Source organism: Suncus etruscus, chromosome 12 (genome assembly GCF_024139225.1).
Source record: "Suncus etruscus isolate mSunEtr1 chromosome 12, mSunEtr1.pri.cur, whole genome shotgun sequence".
Classification (NCBI taxonomy): domain Eukaryota; kingdom Metazoa; phylum Chordata; class Mammalia; order Eulipotyphla; family Soricidae; genus Suncus; species Suncus etruscus.
The window spans coordinates 74549491-74567497 of record NC_064859.1 but is presented as its reverse complement, the minus strand read 5'-3'; the positions used below and the strand labels follow the sequence as shown (position 1 = coordinate 74567497).

Genomic DNA, 18007 nt, shown 5'->3' with positions numbered 1-18007 from the left:
ATTATCACCATCATTATTGCAAAAACAGTGACGCATTAGGCTCTGGACTACCAGGAGTGATTCTTGAACACAGAGCCAGAAGTAAGTCCTGGGGCTGGAGCAGTGGCACAAGTGGTAGGGCATTTGCCTTGCATGTGGCTGGCCTAGGACGAACCGTGGTTATATCCCCCGGCATCCCATATGGTCCCCCAAGCCAGGAGTGATTTATGAGTGCATAGCCAGGAATAAACCCTGAGTGTCACCTGATGTGGCCCAAAAAGAAAAAAAGAAAAAAAAAAGAAGTAAGTCCTGACCACCTGAAGGTATATCCCTAAAAACAAATAATAAAATAAGAAAACACAAGCATTACAAAGATATTCTGTTCTTGGAACCCTATATGGTCCTCAGAGTTCCAATGAGAGTATCCCATGAGCACCTCTGGTGTGTCCCAAAATAGAAACAAAAAAAAAATGCTGTTGGAGAAATGGTAGAATGTGGGAGCTCTGTTGTCAGACTCACTAAGCAAAAGCAGTTGAAAATGCCTGAAAATTCTCTTCCTTTCTTTTGTTCCTTTTTCCCTCTTTCTCCCTCCCTCCTTTCCTCCCGCCCCCTTCCTCTCCAGTGTAGGATGTAACCAAGGACCTCGCATGCAAGGTAAGTACTACTACTGGACTGCTGAGCCATATTTTGGGGGGCCAGATAGAACAGTGGGTAAGGTGTTTGCTTTGTGTGCGGCCAACACAGGTTTGATTCCCAGTACCCCATATGGTCCCCCTCAAGTACCACTAGGAGTGATCTCTGAGCACAGAGCCAGGAATAATCCCTGAGCACTTCTGAATGTAGCCCCAAAACAAAACAAAAATAAATGTAAGCATCTTCTTCCTTTGTAAAATGGAAGTCATGGCAGGACAAGAGACATAGCACAGAGGGTAAGGTACTTGCCTTGCATGTGATTAACCCGGTTTATATCACCAGCACCTCATAAGCCCCACCCCAATTTTCACAGGGTGGGGAAACCCCTGGGCACAGGGTCAGGAGTAGACCCTTTCCACCAGGTGTGGCTCAACATCCCACTCTCCCAAAATGCAAATCACAGAAGAAATATTTCTTGAAGGTGTATCTATTTTTATTTATTTGGGTTTTTGAGCCATGCCCAGCAGTGCTCAGTAGTTACTTCAAGCTCTGCACTCAGAGAGCACTCCTGCAGGTGCTCAGAGATTACTTCTGACAATACTCAGGGACCTTATGGGATGCAGGGATTGAACCTGGGTTGGCCATGTGCAAGGCAACTGCTTTACTCACTGTACTGTCTCTCTGGCCCTATTATCTGTTCTTAATGGTGAAATGATTCAATCTGATATTTACTTGAGAGCACATAGAGAGAGTTGAAAATAATTTTTATGGGGCCAGAGACATAGCACACAGCTAGGGTGTTTGCCTTGCACATGGCCGACCCGGGACAGAACTGGATGGTTCCCCAAGCCTGCAGGAGTGATTTCTGAGTGCATAGCCAGGAGTAACCCCGAGTTTTTGGATGTGGCCCAAAAACTAAAAAAGGAAAGAAAAAAAATAATAACATGTATGGAAGGGGAGCATGAAGGGGGGGGTGGTCTAGGAAATTCCAGAAAGGCAGATAGCCATGGGGCACACAGAGATGCTTATTGATGATAAGAAGCAAACTTCTGCTACAGGTTTGAGGGAGACTAGACTCTGCAGAACTGACCCAACCCAGCCTCGGTACTGTGCCAGCCATCTTTCCTATTCTGGTCCCCATAAATCCCATGCAGCACTTGCAGACAGAATGGATAATGTGCACAACTCTCTGCCCACGAAACAGAGATATCAATAATGATTCTATGGGAATCAGCAATGAAAATCCGTCTCAAACATTTGAAAATTGTCTGCCATCTGGTAGAATTCCTCTTAAGAAGGGAGGAAACAGGGTCGGAGAGATAGTGTGGAGGTAAGGCGTTTGCCTTTCATGCAGGTCATCGGTTGGAATCCCAGAGTCCCATATGGTCCCCCGTGCCTGCCAGGAGCAATTTCTGAGCATGGAGCCAGGAGTAACCCCTGAGCACTGCCGGGTGTGACCCAAAAACCACACAAAAAAAAAAAAAAAAAAAAAGAAGAAGAAGAAGAAGGGAGGAAACAAACCACTGAAGGGGTTTCTCGGGGTAAGCTCTAAAGGAAGGACTCATTTCATTCACTTTGCATGCTGGATGTAGCCATTGTGCAGACCATTAACTCCACTAATTACAATTGGGATTCCAGAGACAAACCTTCACTAATATTTTATAAGGTGCTAAGGCTCTTTGCAACAAGATAGGAATCCACAGAGGGAAAAGAAAGACTTAAAGAGTACTATTTGTAGAAGAACTACTTGTGATATGATCAGAATGTTCTTATGTGATGGCTTTCTAACCACCAGTGGAGGTAAGCAGAGTTGTTTTGCCAGGTCGGGAAACAGAGGTTCAGGGAGAATAACTGAGTTCAAGGTCATATTGTAATTAGAAAATACAGCTGAAATGGAGGCTCCTCTTGCTTCAAACTCAACCTGTTCCCTCTAGCTCCAGAAGCTTCTTTGCACCAAGTAATTTAGAAAAGAGTATCAAATAAAGTAACACATTCTCAGGCCTGAAGCTTTCTGTCTCCTCTATTCCCTCGAGATCTCTCCAGCAATTGAATGTGAACTTGTAACACATTTCCTATTTTCTAGGCTGAAATTCCTGGAGGAATCCTGGAGACTTTCGGATCATTTCTGGAGCCCTTACTGAAAAGAAAAGACCTGGAACAGTTGCTACCCCAACTGGCTTTCGTGTGCTGGGGGTAGGGGCTGGGGCAGTGTTTGGGAAGATTATTCAGGCTGGTGACTTCGTGCATAATAACTTCTCTGTGCCCCTATTTCCTAAGCTAATAAATGGACATCTTGGTCATAATGTATCCACTTGTGGCATTAAGCACTTGTAACATTTGCAAAAAATGCTACAATAGTTTTTTTTTTTTAAAACACAAAATCACTCAATAAATATTATCTCTGTATGTTCAAGGACTTCAAGTTCCCATGACTTTCATTTGTCTTGCCTCAGTTGTTTCACATGTAATTATTTAGATATATACTTATTCCTCTGACCCCTAAAACTACTTTGCAGTGCTGGAGAGATAGCACAGGGGTCAAAGGTGCTTGCTTTGCAAGCTTGGGACTGCAGTTCAATCCCTGATAGTGCATTTCTTGGTGTGGTCGTGGTGGCCCCAGTCCAAGGCTTCAGCAGTGCTAAATCCTAGCATAGAATCATCCAGCTTCATTTGCTAAATATCACCAGGAGTAGTCCCACTACTGCTGAAAGCACTGCTCGGGAACCCACCCCCCCAAAAAAAAATAAACATGACGATTTCATAACTCGCCTTTGATTCAAAGTAGTTTTACCACTGACTCCAGATGGTCTTAACTGTGTCAGTATGTAAGAAACATTTGATGATTGAAAGCTGAAATTTTAGAGACTGCATAACGGAGATTAGCAGAAGCTTGTCCAAAGTCACCTTCAGAGAGGGCAGTGCAGTCCAGACAAAGATACAGTGTGTGTGGCCCTTCCCTCCTTACTATCACAGAGGTCCAATTCCCTGACAATTTCCCCGAAGGGTCTCCATTCCCCCACCCCCTCTTCCACTGTTTTCAGCCCTCTTCAGGGCTGTCTGTAATTTTGGTAAGCTTGAAATTCACTGGTCATACAGAAAGCATTTTATCTGACCTTCCACATGCAAATTCTTTCCATTGGGATTTCTTGGTGTCCAGCTCCACCTCAGCCCACACGGCTATAAATGCTCTTGTGTCTGCAGACTGGCCCCAGGGATTCCAGAAATAACAGCAGGGCCCTCCATTAGAACACTGGACATAGTAAAGCATTTCTGCATGGAGAACACAGGTCCTTTCCAGTCCGGCCTCTCCTGTCTGTCAAAGCACAAAGCAACCTTTACAAATCAGGGCAGGGCAGGGTAGCTGGCAGGGAGTTTAGATTTCTGCATAATCCAAACCTTCTTCTACCACTGTCTTGACTTCAGATTGTCCCTTCTCAGGCTTCTCAAGAGGTTCTCCAATCTTCACTTGGCATAGAATACTTTTTGGCCATTGCCTTTCTTGGATTGCAAGGTACCAAGCTCCCCAGGATATGCATGAGCAGGCAGCATCATCAGGGCCATTTTCGTTTTAGGATGATGACACAAAGGCATTTTCCAGATGCTCAGGACAGCCAACTTATTTGGAGGCAGGGTATTGGGCAAAAGCCAGAAGAAAAGGGAAGGACTGTGAAGAAATGCCTAGTTGAAGGAGAAAGTAAGTGCCAGGCTTAAAAGGCATCTGAGGCAATCCTGCTCACCTCAGATATTATTCACTAGGGAAAGTGTGAAGTTGACAGCATGGAGAAGTCTTAACTTTTCAGATGGCTTCTCAAAAGTCTATCTTAGATCAACTTTGAGGTTGGGTAACCTGGAAAGGCTGCAAATAAATAAAAAAAAAAACATTTGCTATTTTGGAGGGTATTGTTGAATGAGTGTTTTCCTCTAAATGATCCCTCTCGTTTGTCACAATTTGAAATAATAATAACACCAACAATAATGCCTGGCATTACCAGAGAAACCTGCTTGGATTTTCTTAGAACGTCTACCAGAGAATTTTTTTTTAAGGCATTGGTCTGAAAAACTTGAATGATCAGAGGAAGACAAAAACAAAAACAAAAAAAGAAAGTAATATTTAGGCCTCTTTCTCCAAGTCCTAATTCCTCTTTTAACGGGGAAGAGTTTCCTTTCTAATTCGCAATCCCAGTGTCATTGAAGTCTGTATGTGCTCCGTGTATTGTGCTCCAAACCTTTGTCACGAAATAGCAAGGTGGAAGAAAGGGCTTGTGCAACAACAAAAAAAAAACACTCGATTGGGTGTCACCGTTCTTGGCCCGGGCCTCGCCACCGCGACCAAGTAGAAACCCGCAGATGCATTGAGCCCATGAGATGCCCTGCAACGCTCTGGAAGCAGGATTGCAGCAAGCAGAGCCGGGCCCCAGCCAGAACTCGTGCTCGCCACCCCGCTCCCGTGCCGCACCCAGAAGAAGGACCGGGGGTGAGGAAGGATGGGGGAGGATGGAGAGGGAGTTGCTAACAGCATCGCCATGGCAACAGTGACGTCCTTGTACCCTGGATCTCATTGGAGGAAACCCCGTGGCCCAAGCCGCAGCCTGTCGGCCCACCAAACTTGCCTGAGCCGGACCCACCCTCCTCCTCGCCGCCGCTTTCCTCCTAGCCACGCCCCCATCCCCGCGCGCTCAGCTCTCATTGGCCAGCAGCGGAGGCGAGAGGCGGGACCAACTCCGAAACCTCGCCGCGTCATTGGGCGGCGTCCGAGCGCGGAGGCCCGCCTCCTCAGCTCCGGAGTAGGTTGAGACGAGAGAGAGGGAGGCTCCTCGGCTCGCTTAGCCCCAAAGCGGATCCAAGTGCCGCGGCCGCGGAGACGCGAGCAGAAGGTTAGGTGAGTATCGGGGTGGCTTTCGCCCGCACCCCTTAGATCCAGCCTTCCTCCTCAGCCTGGTATGAGGACAAAACGGGAGGCCAAACCCATCTACACACACACACCAGAGCACCAGTCCTGGACGCTTCCCCTGAAGGAAGCGGGAAGGTGCGGGCTAACGGCCGCGGGAACGGCACTTCCTCCTTTTTTTTTTTTTTTAATTTTAATTGAGCCTCGATCTCGTTCACGTTCTCGTTCTCGTCCTCGTCCACGAGATTTGGGCCCCTCGAGCCTCCCGACGAGAAGGGGCCTGGACGGCGGGAGGGAGGGGCACTTCCGGTGAGGGAGGGGGACGGACAAAAGGGGGCGGGCGGGCCCACGCATTGTCTTGACGGCGCGCCCCCTCCCCCTCCCCCGCTTTTGTCCGCCCCCCCCCCCCCCCCCCCCCCGCACAGGCCCCACGCGCACGCGCACTGCCGCTGCCGCCGCCTCGCCTCGCCTTCCAGGTCCTCCAGGTCGCATCTCCCGCCTCGGCCGCTGCTGCTTCCTCCTCCGCCGCCTTCCCCCCACCGCCTTGGCCCCCCACGCGGCCGCCCGCCCCGCTCGCCCCCATGGAGAAGACGGAGCTGATCCAGAAGGCCAAGCTGGCCGAGCAGGCCGAGCGCTACGACGACATGGCCACCTGCATGAAGGCCGTGACGGAGCAGGGCGCCGAGCTGTCCAACGAGGAGCGCAACCTGCTGTCGGTGGCCTACAAGAACGTGGTGGGCGGCCGCCGCTCGGCCTGGAGGGTCATCTCGAGCATCGAGCAGAAGACGGACGCCTCGGACAAGAAGCTGCAGCTCATCAAGGACTACCGGGAGAAGGTGGAGTCGGAGCTGCGCTCCATCTGCACCACCGTGCTGGTGAGGACAGGACCCCCCCCCCCTTATATATATTTTATTTATATGTATATATATATATATACACACACACACACACATATGTATAACACAAGAGGTCTGATGGTGTTTGACACGTAGATTCACATAGGACACTGTGTGTTTTACAGTGTGGTTCCGTGTCTCACATATTTTAGGCAAGCTTTCAAAGACAATTATGACATCTATATAGAAACTATAAATATATATAACGCTTATAAATATATATATATAAAACACTTACAAGAGGTCTGATGGTGTTTGACACGTAGATTCCCATAGGCACTGTGTGTGTTTTACAGTGTGCTTCTGTGCCTCACATATTTTAGGCAAGCTTTCAAAGGCAAGTATGATATATATATATATATATATATATGTATAAACTATAAATATATATAACACATATATATGACACAAGAGGTCTGATGGTGCTAGACACGTAGATTCACATAGGCAATGTGTGTGTTTTACAGTGTGGTTCTGTGTCTCACATATTTTAGACAAGCTTTTAAAGACATGTATGATAAATACATAAACTAAGTATATATAATACTTATATATAAACTATAATATATATAACGCTTAAAAATATATATATATGACACGAGGTTGATGGTGTTTGACACGTATATTCACATAGGCACTGCGTGTGTCTTACAGTGTGGTTCTGTGTTTCATGTATTTTAGGCAAGCTTTCAAAGACAAGTATGATATATATATATCATATATATATACAGATATATATGAATCTTTAAGTACCGTGATGACAAGCATGGTCGTAGTTGGGTTTCAGCCATAAAAAAGAACATACACACACACACACACACCCTTCACCAGTACAACATTCCCATCACCAATGCCCCCTATATCTCTCTTCCCCAACCCCCTGCCTGTATTCATGACAGGCATTCTACAAAAATCTCTCTCATTCTTTAACATTGCCCTGCTAGTTGTCAGTGTATTATTTCCCTAACCCTTTTTTGGGGGGGAGAGGGGTTGCTTGTTCATCATCCTGGGTTCCCCCTTTCTGTCCTATAGTAGCCCCATCCCTAACCTTACCCGTTCTAACACACACACACACACACGCACACACACACAGACACACACACACACACACAGACACACACACACACACACACACACACACACACACACACGGAAAGGGGCACCCATGAGCACGATTTAGCTCCTGCAGGCACAGCTCAGCTTTGCTCCCCAGGTTCAGGAAGCTGCATTTAAAGGGATGGGTAAGTCATTTCCCCTGATGCTGGGGCTGTGGCCACCCGGGTGACTCAGAGCTTTGGTTTAGTAAGCATGGAGGTTGCCTTTTTTTTTTTTTGGTTTTTGGTTTTCGGTTTTTGGGTCACACCCGGCAGCGCTCAGGGATTTACTCCTGGCTCCAGGCTCAGAAATTGCTCCAGGCAGGCTCCAGGGACCACATGGGATGCTGGGACTCGAACCGACCATCAACCTGCATGCAAGGCAAAACGCCCTACCTCCATTCCATCTCCCCACCGGAGGTTCCTTTTTCACCTCCCCCACCTTGTTTGCCCTAAGAGAGCTGAGACCCATCAAAGCAGATTTTAAAAAGTCCGGAAAGGCACAAGCAATTTCTTTGGAGAGGCAGTGTACCTAGCAGGTTTCTTCCCCCCACCCCCCCAACTCCTCCCCATTGGCCTATCTAAAACAGCCTGGAAAATCCTAGCATGGATATATCAGCGGGGTATTTGTTTTTCTTTTTAAAAACCTGGGGTATTGGGGTGGGCGGGGTGGGAAGGCGCTGAATATTGTAACTGTCAAGGGCACCGTTCAACCAGAAGAACAAGATGTCCTGGTAAATATCAGTCTTTAACATTTCTTGCCATCACAATCGCTACACTCACTGAATCAGCCACCGATTCTCTTTCTGCTGTGGAGTAGGCAGCTTTCCAGCTTTCCAGGTTCGGACTGTGTGCGCTCTGTGCAAGGGTGGCTAAATGGGTGGAATAGGTGACTTCTGTGAGAGGGAAGGAACAGTTTCACCTTTTGTCATGGCGTGGGTCTTCGAATCAGTGAGATGTTTTTGAAATTTAAATACCAACATTGTATCCGGGAGTGTTTTTTGAATGTCTTATACAGCAGAGTGGTTTTACTATTAAGTAAAAATATGTGATGTGGTTGCCACTTCTTTTCAGGGACACTTACAAGACGTCTGATGGTATAGACACTGTGTGTGTGTGTGTGTGTGTGTGTGTGTGTGTGTGTGTGTGTGTGTGTGTGTGTGTGTGTTTTACAGTGTAGTTCCCTGCCTCACATATTTTAGGCAAGCTTTCAAAGACAAGTATGATCAAATGCTTTTTCAACGAAAAAAAGGGAAATACCTCATTCCTTCCTTAATCTAATCGCTACCTTACCCTATTCCTTTTTTTTTTTTAATGCAATATCTGGTGATCTGAACGAAATCATAGCACTGAACATTGCTGGTAAAGAAGCAGCATATTTCAAGGAAGAGAATTTAGGAGATGATTGATTTATAAAGGCAAGAGTTATATAGTCATTCTGTCTTAGCTTTCACTTCCTTCCTTGCATACAGGAGCTATTTAAAAAAGCTTTGTAGACTCAACTACTTATACTCAAGGAAATGTTCTTAAAGGTGAGGAAGGGTAGAAGGGTAGTCTTCAATAGTACCCAACAATGGTTATTGACAGCATCGGTGCTGTTGTTAGGGAATGACCCCTAAGAAGTCCATGAGTCCATTAATGAGATTTCTTTCATTCTTTATGGCTCCAGTATATTTCCATCTTTTTCTATTCAGCTCTTTGCAGTTGGTTACCCTGTCGCAGCTCACAATTACTACAGACTTGTGACTTACCTAATGATTAAAGTGGCCCCCAGTAGAATGCTTGTTTTATTTAGTGGTTCTTACAACTTTTAATGAGGAAGTTTCTTTTTGCTTGTGTGTATGTGTGTGTAGCAGTTTTGCTTAGTTGATTTAATGACTGGAGAAGGACTAATATACACATAGATTGATTTTTAAATTATGCCTTTTTATAATTGTATAGTTAATCAGTCATGAAATGGTTAAAAAAGATTGATATGATGGGTATCCTGTTTTTTTTCCTCCCCTCACCCCCGCCCAAGTCAGGGTAGCCTGTTTTTTAAAAAAAAAAAATCTAGAGAAGCCCATATTCAAGTTTGCAACTCATTTTGAAAGCTTAATATGTAAGGTCCTACACAAAGCATTATGGGTAAGGGCAGAACTGAGAGCTATAGACTTTCCAATAATGTATTAGAAATTGTGCATGTAGAACATCATAATATGTGAACTAAGTGTCTGTTAAAAGAATTCAAACCTTGGGAAAGACTTCACAAACATCGTGACCTTTTAGAGTGAGGAAGAATTAAGAATCCTAGGGAGTCATTATTCTAAACAAAAAGAATAAACAGGAAACAGGGAAGGTTTCTGTGTGCTTGAAACAGGTTATATGTGGAGCTTTTTTGCAGGAGAAAGGCCTGGAAAGGAGGGTTGGAAATATATGAGACAATGCCAGAGAATTTTCTTTGGTAGGCAGTGGATGATACTGAAGATTTTTAGTGGTTTTTGAATGGTGTGCATGTGGTGACATGTAGAATTCCTGATTTGAGTGCTGTTTGCCAGCCTGTAATCTAATAGATATGGAAGTGAAATCCTCTTTAAAGGGTCTAATAATTGTTTAAAAAATTAATAACATGATAGAAGCCTATAAATGAGCCTATAAGTCAAACAAGAAAAGTGAAACCCAAGTCTCCTAATGCACGTGTTAAACTGAAGGATTTTTTCCCCCCTTTTCTTTCAACCTTTGAAAGGGGAAGAGAATTTGGTCTGGAGAAAGTAATTGAAACTGACTTATGGAAGTCTAAAAAGGGTAGCAAAGTTTTGGTCTTAGAGAGTTTGAGCCTCTTTCCCCTTACATTGAGTAGTTTGGGGTATGAAATTTGGTATATTGACTCACGATGGACTGGTAGACAATTCTTGATGTTCTTTGTATTGAAAGATTATAGCAAAAGTTTGGTCTTAGGAACTGGAGAGATAGTGTGTGGGAAGAATGCTTTGCCTTATACACACCTGGCTCAAGTTTGATCCTCAGCATCCCATATGACCCTTAAGAACACTCCTGGGAGTCTTTCCTTCGTTCATAGCCAGGAGTAATTAAAGAGTCATCCCCCATTTGATCTTACAAAAGCAAGAAATTTTCAGCCTTTTTTCCTAACATTAGGTGATTTGGGGAGTGAACATTTTTTGCCTTTGTGTGTGTGTGTGTGTGTGTGTGTGTGTGTGTGTGTGTGTGTGTGTGTTTGGGCCACACCCAAACACCAAATTTCTGGCTTTGCGCACAGAAATCACTCCTGGCAGGCTCAGGGGACCATATGGGGCACTAGAGATCAAACCACAGCCCGTCCTAGGTTAGCTTGTGCAAGGCAAACGCCCTACTGCTTGCGCCACCTCTCCAGCCTCAAATTTTTTGCTTTTGAGAACCACGACCGGTGGTGCTCAGGGTTACTCCTGGTTCTGCGCTCAGGCGGTGCTTGGGGGCATTATATGGGATGGTGGGTATCAAACCCAGGTTGGCCGCATGCAAGGCAAACTCCCCCCTACCCACTATGCTATCATTCAGGCCCCCCCCCTTTTTTTTTGGTAGTTATTTTTGAGTTTCCCTCTGCTCAGGGCTTAGTCCAGAATCACTGCTGGCAGTGTTTAGGGGACCATATGGGTTGCTGGGGATGAACCTGGGTCTGCCGCATATGAAGCAGGCACCTCACCCATTGTACTATCACTCCAGCCCAAGTGCAAGTGTTGACTCAAGATGAATTTAATAGACAACACTTATAGTCTTCCTATTGAAAAATTATTGAACTGTGAATAGTTTTGAAAAAATAAAATCCAGTCGCACAGGGTACAAGAGATTACTATATTTTATAGCATAAATGGTTGCACCCTGTATTAAGTAATACCAGCACAGCTTTTTCTTTGTGTCACATAATTGTGTGATGTGAAACCACCTAAAGTCCAGGTTAAAGCTACGTCATCAATATTAAATAAAATGTTGAGAAATAATCAGCTTTAGTGAAATGTTTTCAGGAAGAGATAGTTAATAGTCACTTAATGTTGGGAGTTTAAAAAAGATTTGTTTGTTTGGTTGTTGGCTTTTGAACCAAACTTCGCAGCACACTCAGGAATCACTCATGGTGGTACTCAGGAGAATCTTAATGGTGCCAGGGAACCAAAACCAGGTTGATTGCAAGGCAAGTAACCCTGTATTAACCTACATTACTATCTCCTGGCCCAGGGATTAATAAAGTCTAAGCAAAAATGAACAAGCGGAATAAAAACTGGACATTGATTAAATAATGGGCATACATTATGGTGTGAGGTACTTGAGTTTTTGAAGTAAGGTCAAATTGAGGAATAAAAGGGTCCATAAAGCTCTTCTGGGTCTTAGGGGCGAAAATCTCATTTGCATAAGTTAATGATTTTGGAGTATGAGCAAGACAAAGAATATAGCTAATGACATGAAGCTCACCACATAGAATGATAAGTGCAGTTAGAGAAATAACTACACTAAAATCTATCATAACAATGTGAATGAATGAGGGAAAAAGAAAGCCTTGTCTCGAGTACAGGTGTGGGTGGGGTGGGGAGTAGGTAGATCTGGGAAATTGGTGGTGGGAATCCTGCACTGGTGAAAGGGGGTGTTCTTTACATGACTGTAATCATACAACAACAATTATATTTGTAAACACGGTGTTTAAATAAAGATAATTAAAAAGTCAAAAAGAAAAAGACAAAGAATATATACAAGATCATCTTCTCAAACAATTCCATGTTATCTTGTGAGTAATTTCAGTAAGTTGCTTTGTTTCTTTTTTTTTTTTTTTTTTTTTGTGGTTTTTGGGTCACACCCGGCAGTGCTCAGGGGTTATTTCTGGCTCCAGGCTCAGAAATTGCTCCTGGCAGGCACAGGGGACCATATGGGACGCCGGGATTCGAACCGATGACCTCCTGCATGAAAGGCAAACGCCTTACCTCCACGCTATCTCTCCGGCCCCAGTTGCTTTGTTTCTAACAGACAATTTCAGAACTAAAATCTGTTGATAAAGAAGTAAAATAGTATATAGAAATCCTGGTTGTTTTGTCATAGTGTAAAAGCTTTGCAAACTTAATTTAGTGATTTGTTAGAATTTAGTGCTGTATTCTTTAAGTGTTCTAAATTAATCTCAATGAAATGCCTATGCTGGTTATTTTGAAGTAAGACTAATATGATATGCTTGGTAATCTTACTGTAATTTTATGATATATGGGGGGGGGACAAGTGCTCTGGTATCAGGCTTGTGTTTTTGTTTTGGAACTTTACCTGGCAATGATCAAGGATTACTCATTCCTGGGTGCTTGGGGGACCATAAGGGATGCTGGGAATTGAACCAGGGTTGGCCACATGCAGCAAATTGTCCTTCCTGCTCTACTATCACTATGGCTCCAAAATTGTATGGTTTTGGAGCAATGATGGAAAACTGGTTTTATTCCAGGGACTGCAAGTTAGTACAGCAGTTAGGTACACCCTGAGCATCACCTGATGTGGTATTATGCCCCCTCAGAAAACAAAACCTAACATTTTGCAAACATGTAGGAATTTCTTTTCTTTTCTTTCTTTTTTTTTTTGTGGGGGGGGGTCACACCTGGCAGTGCTCAGGGGTTACTCCTAGATCTACGCTCAGGATTTGCTCCTGGCAGGCTCAGGGGACCATATGGGATGCCGGGATTCAAACCACCGTCTTATATCCATGCTATCTCTCCGCCCCAGAAATTTCTTAATCTCTCAGCATTTGTTTCCTTGCATACAAATTGGCCTAGGTGGTACCTGCTTATAACTAAAATAATAGTTAATAGGGACTAGGCAGATAGATGCTGGAGCTCATGCTTTACATGAAAGAACCTGGTTTCAAGGCCCAGCCCATGAGAACGATGTACTCTCTTGAGCAACAGGGAGTTTCCACTACCACCCCAAAAAAGAAAAGCTATCTATTGACATTTATTGGGCATTACTGTGTACTAGTCACTTTATATACCCACTTTGTTTCTGTACATTAGTTTAATAGTATTGTGGTTTAAAATTGAGAGAACCTGAGGCATAAGGAAGGTTAGCATCACAGAGGTAACGAAGATTTGAACCCTGGATGGTGTGATGCCTGATAAAATTAAGTGATTCATTTTATACTAAATACAAGGTGGCTGACTGAAAACCACAGTGTGGCTATTTTAAGTACAGCTTACAAGTATAAAAGGGAAGCCGAAGAAAAACAGTTTATACAATAGATAAATCAATTGTTTTGCACAGAGCATTCTAATTCTATCCCCATCACTGCCTGATTTCCCCCAGACTCCGATCAGAAGTAAGGCCTGAGCACAGCCAGATGTGGACAAACAAGGAAACATTTTTTTGAAAGATAAATTTTAAAAAGATAAATGTTTGGTGGGGAAAAAATTCCAGTTTAGTTAGATGGCCTAGGGTCTGAGTGATAGCACAATGGTAGGGTGTTTGCCTTGCACACTGCCGATTGGGATAAACCTGAGTTTGCTCCCCAGCATCCCATCTGGTCCCCTGAGCACCTGCTGGGTGTGGCCCCAAAACAAAAGTGTATGGCTTAGTAGGATATTGTAATAAAATTTGAAGCTTCTTGAAATTTTTTTGCTTTAGATTATACTTTTTGAAGTCCCAAATTATATTTTAAGGCATCAAGTGGAATATAATATTTAGCATACAGATACTTAAGTCTTAAAACTGAATCTGGAATTCTCAACCTAGAGTGAAATTACCCATTCCCAGGGACTTTAGCAACTTTTGGGGGACAATATCTGGAGAGCTCTAGGTAGAGCTACTGACATCCTGTGAGTAGAGACCTGAATATGCTAAAAAAAAAAAAAAAAAGCAAAGGGAACTCTTAACAGCCAAGAATTATCTGGGCCAAAATGTTAGTAGTGCTGAAGTTGAGAAAGCCTGTGGTTTAGATCATAAATAAGACAAATGAGCAATATTAACCTCTTGTACTGAATTATATCAGGCCTGTTACTTGGATCCTTACTACATTTTGGCATCTTGTCAGAATCTTGTCTAGACCAGTCATTTTTTCTTATTAGTATTTTGTGTTTGCTGTTTAACCCTTGTACACCATTCTGGAATGTACTCAGTGGTTTCCATGCTTTCAGAATTCTATCTCATGGTTTCTTTCCAGACCCCCAGCATTGATTTCTTTTTTCTCTTTTCATTTGGGTTTTTTGGGGCCATACCTGGTAATGTTCAGGGATTTATCTTGGCTCTGCATCCAGGCAGTACTTGGGGGACCATATGGGATGCTGAAGATAGGAAGTCAAACCCAGGTTGGCTGTGTGCAAGGCAAACACCTTACTTGCTATACTGTTGCTCTGGCCCCCAGTGTTGATAGATTTTATTTTATGGTTTATGGACAGACCCTATGATGTTGGAAGGATGCCGGGAATCAAACCCTGTTCTGTATGCAAAAGCATATTTGCTCAGCTCTTTGAGCTGCCGTATTTTCCGGCGTATAAGACGATTTTTGAAACAAAAAAAAAAGTCAACCAAGAATTGGGGGTCAAGTATATCCCGAAAAATGTTTCAATATGCCGCTAAACAAAAATCGTCTGAATATTGCCACAAAACGAATTTTCCAACTCAATCTTGCACCAAGCACTGCAAGGCTGCTTGGTCCAGACCGCTTCTCTAACTCAGCCAATCCAAGCAGGCTTTTTTTGCATGCAAATTAGACAATGTTCGAATCTATACTGTCAAAAGCCTGCTCAAATCACGCAGTGGTCCTCAAACTATGGCCCTCGGGCCACATATTGTATTTGCATCTGTTTTGTTTCTTCATTGCAAAATAAGATATATGCAGTGTGCATAAGAATTCGTTCATAAGTTTTGTTTTTACTATAGTCAGACCCTCCAATGGTCTGAGGGACAGTGAACTGGCCCCCTGTTTAAAAAGTTTGAGGACCCCTGGCAGAAGTCTATGACAGTATAACCTTTGAACCTTTGCTTGTTGTGATTGGCTCACTGTGGTACATACAGTTGCAGCACAGGAACGTTCTGTCTGATAGAGCGAATATAGGCCTACACCTATGTTTTCACTGCAAAATTAGGGGGTCGTCTTATACGCCGGAAAATAGGTATGTCTCTAGTTCTGTGCAAATGTAAATACAATTAAAAGCTTGATGAAATAGTTGAAGAACAAAGATCAAGCTGACATCACAGAGAAGACTTAGGAAGAGGCAATTAAAATTCATGGACAGTAAAGTCTTTTCCTTAACTGCCAGTAGTAGTTTGATATACTGATTTCAGGCTTTCAGTCCTGTGGTGTATGTTTATTTCGATGTTGTGTAATTTTATTCATAATTTATTCTACAACATTTTGGTTGTAAGCCATTTTTCTTCATTTTAATCAATCCTATGAAAAACATCCTTTATCAAACGCTTTTAATAGTTATTGGAAAAAACTTTCAAATTAACAGTTATTTTTAAGTACTTTTGCCCTTTGAAAGTATTGTTTGACACTGCTGGTGATAACTGTTGAAAATGACCCTACCTTTACAGCACAGACAACTTTCTGTGAACAACAAAAATGGGGGGCTAGAGCAATTGCGAGTCAATCTCACATAGTTTTGCATGTAAAATCATACTCTAGAATGAGATTAACTTCAGGAATACTCTAGAACAGGGGTCTCAAACTCAATTTACCTGGGGGCCGCAGGAGGCAAAGTCGGGGTGATCCTTGAGTGCAAAGTCAGTAGTAAGCCTTGAACATTGGGGGGTGTGACCCAAACAACTAAAACAAAACAAAAAAGATTCCTCTAGGGCAGGGCCACAAAATGTTGTACGGAGGGCCACAAATGGCCCGCGGGCCGCGAGTTTGAGACCCCTGCTCTAGAATCATACTAAAATCATACTCTAGAATGAGATTAACTTGGCTAATCTGCATCATCATAATGGGAAATCAGCATGACCATTTTACATGTTGACCTTGACCTTCCATTACATTTGGAAATAGTCCTTTCTGTATTTAGCTCTATTTCTTTCAAGGTAACAGTGTGATATATCTGTTCTGTTGGCTTTCAAAGCCTGCAGAATTTCACTCATACAAGGCTAAGTGCTCTGTTCCTGAGCTACATCCCTGGCCTAAGTTACTCATTTTGTTTTTGTTTGAGGTCATGCAGTCTTTATCAGTACTACTTTTGGCTCTCTGTTCAGAGATCATATGCTGCCTCTTCATGCAAAGCTTGTGCATAGCCCATTGAGCCTTTCCTGGTTTTCTGAGTTCTAAGGTATTGGTAGAGAGGTCTTTTTGTTTTTTAATTTGGGTGTGGTTTGGAAAGGGGGAGGAAGGGGAGAGAGATGAGAATGAATTTGGTAATGTTAGGTGTCTGACCTTTCAGGTTGGTACTGTTTTCATTTTTTGGCAAATTTTTTGTTTCTTTTTTCCTCTCTCTGTTGCTATTACTGCTGTAACCAGAATCTCACACAGATTTAGTTTGTGGTGTTCTGGCCTTGACACAGTTTGTTGGGTGCAAGGATCCCAAAGAAGAGAGCTGCTGGGATCATGCTTGGGACATGTGGGCTGATGCTTGGGGTCAATCTCAGCTTCACTCAAAGCAGGCAACCTATCTATCTATAGCTCCTACAATACTTTGGGGGTTTTTTTGTTGTTGTTGGTTTGGTTGGTTGGTTGGTTTTTGGTCACACCAGGCAGCGTTCAGGAGTTACTCCTGGCTCTACACTCAGAAATCTCTCCTGGCCAACTCCGGGGACCATATGGGATACCAGGATTCGAACCACCACCGGCCTTCTGCATGCAAGGCAAACACCCTACCTCCATGCTATCTCTCCGGCCCAAGAGTGGCCTTTTATAAGATAGGCACAGTGCAGTTCACACATCTTCATTTTCAGGCTTAAAATTTTTGAGTCAAATAGCTCTTTTAGCTAAATTAGAAGATAGGTAGACATTCTTACATGAGAACATTTCATTGTTCATTGACTTTTTTTAAGTGCTCATTGTTTAGGAAAGAAAGAGCCCTCTATGCTCACAAAAGGGCCTTCCATGTTCCTGAAGTACCAGTCTTGTAATAGTGCCTGAGTGCTGAGGGTGGTCATGGTTGGTAATCGTGCCTAGAGATCTGTGGTCAAGGACAGTGAGTTTACTAAAGTATTAGGCCAGCAGGGGGCTTTTTTTCTCTTTATTGTTACTTCCCCCCCCCCTTTTTTTTACATGGTACTTTTAACTGGTTACTGAATTCCATTTGTCAGTTTTTCTTAACACTTGGAAGATATTTGATTGTATTTTGGTGAGAAATCATTTGTCGGTTATATTGTTTCTTTCTTTATAGGTAACATGTCATTTCTCTGGTTGCTTTTAAGAAATTTTCTTGTCTTTGGCATTCTGCAGTTTTGCCCTGATGGTCTAGGTACGAATTTCCTTTTATTTTATCTTGCTTGGAATTTAGTGCGTTTTTTTGTTTGTTTGTTTGTTTGTTTTTTCCTACTTTCAAATTGTATCTGCTACTGCTGGGAGAGTCTTAGCCATATTTTCTGGA

General features: G+C 43.3%; 1 protein-coding gene across 1 annotated transcript in view; it reads left to right on the top strand.

Moving 5' to 3' along the window:
* Positions 1 to 6046: 6046 nt before the first annotated feature.
* Positions 6047 to 18007, top strand: part of YWHAQ (tyrosine 3-monooxygenase/tryptophan 5-monooxygenase activation protein theta) — a 31761-nt gene continuing 19800 nt past the window's right edge. Inside the window, exon 1 of the mRNA XM_049784540.1 lies at positions 6047 to 6375. Coding sequence (XP_049640497.1) covers positions 6082 to 6375 — 294 coding nt within the window. The 5' untranslated portion in view covers positions 6047 to 6081. The remainder of the gene's footprint in view (positions 6376 to 18007) is intronic.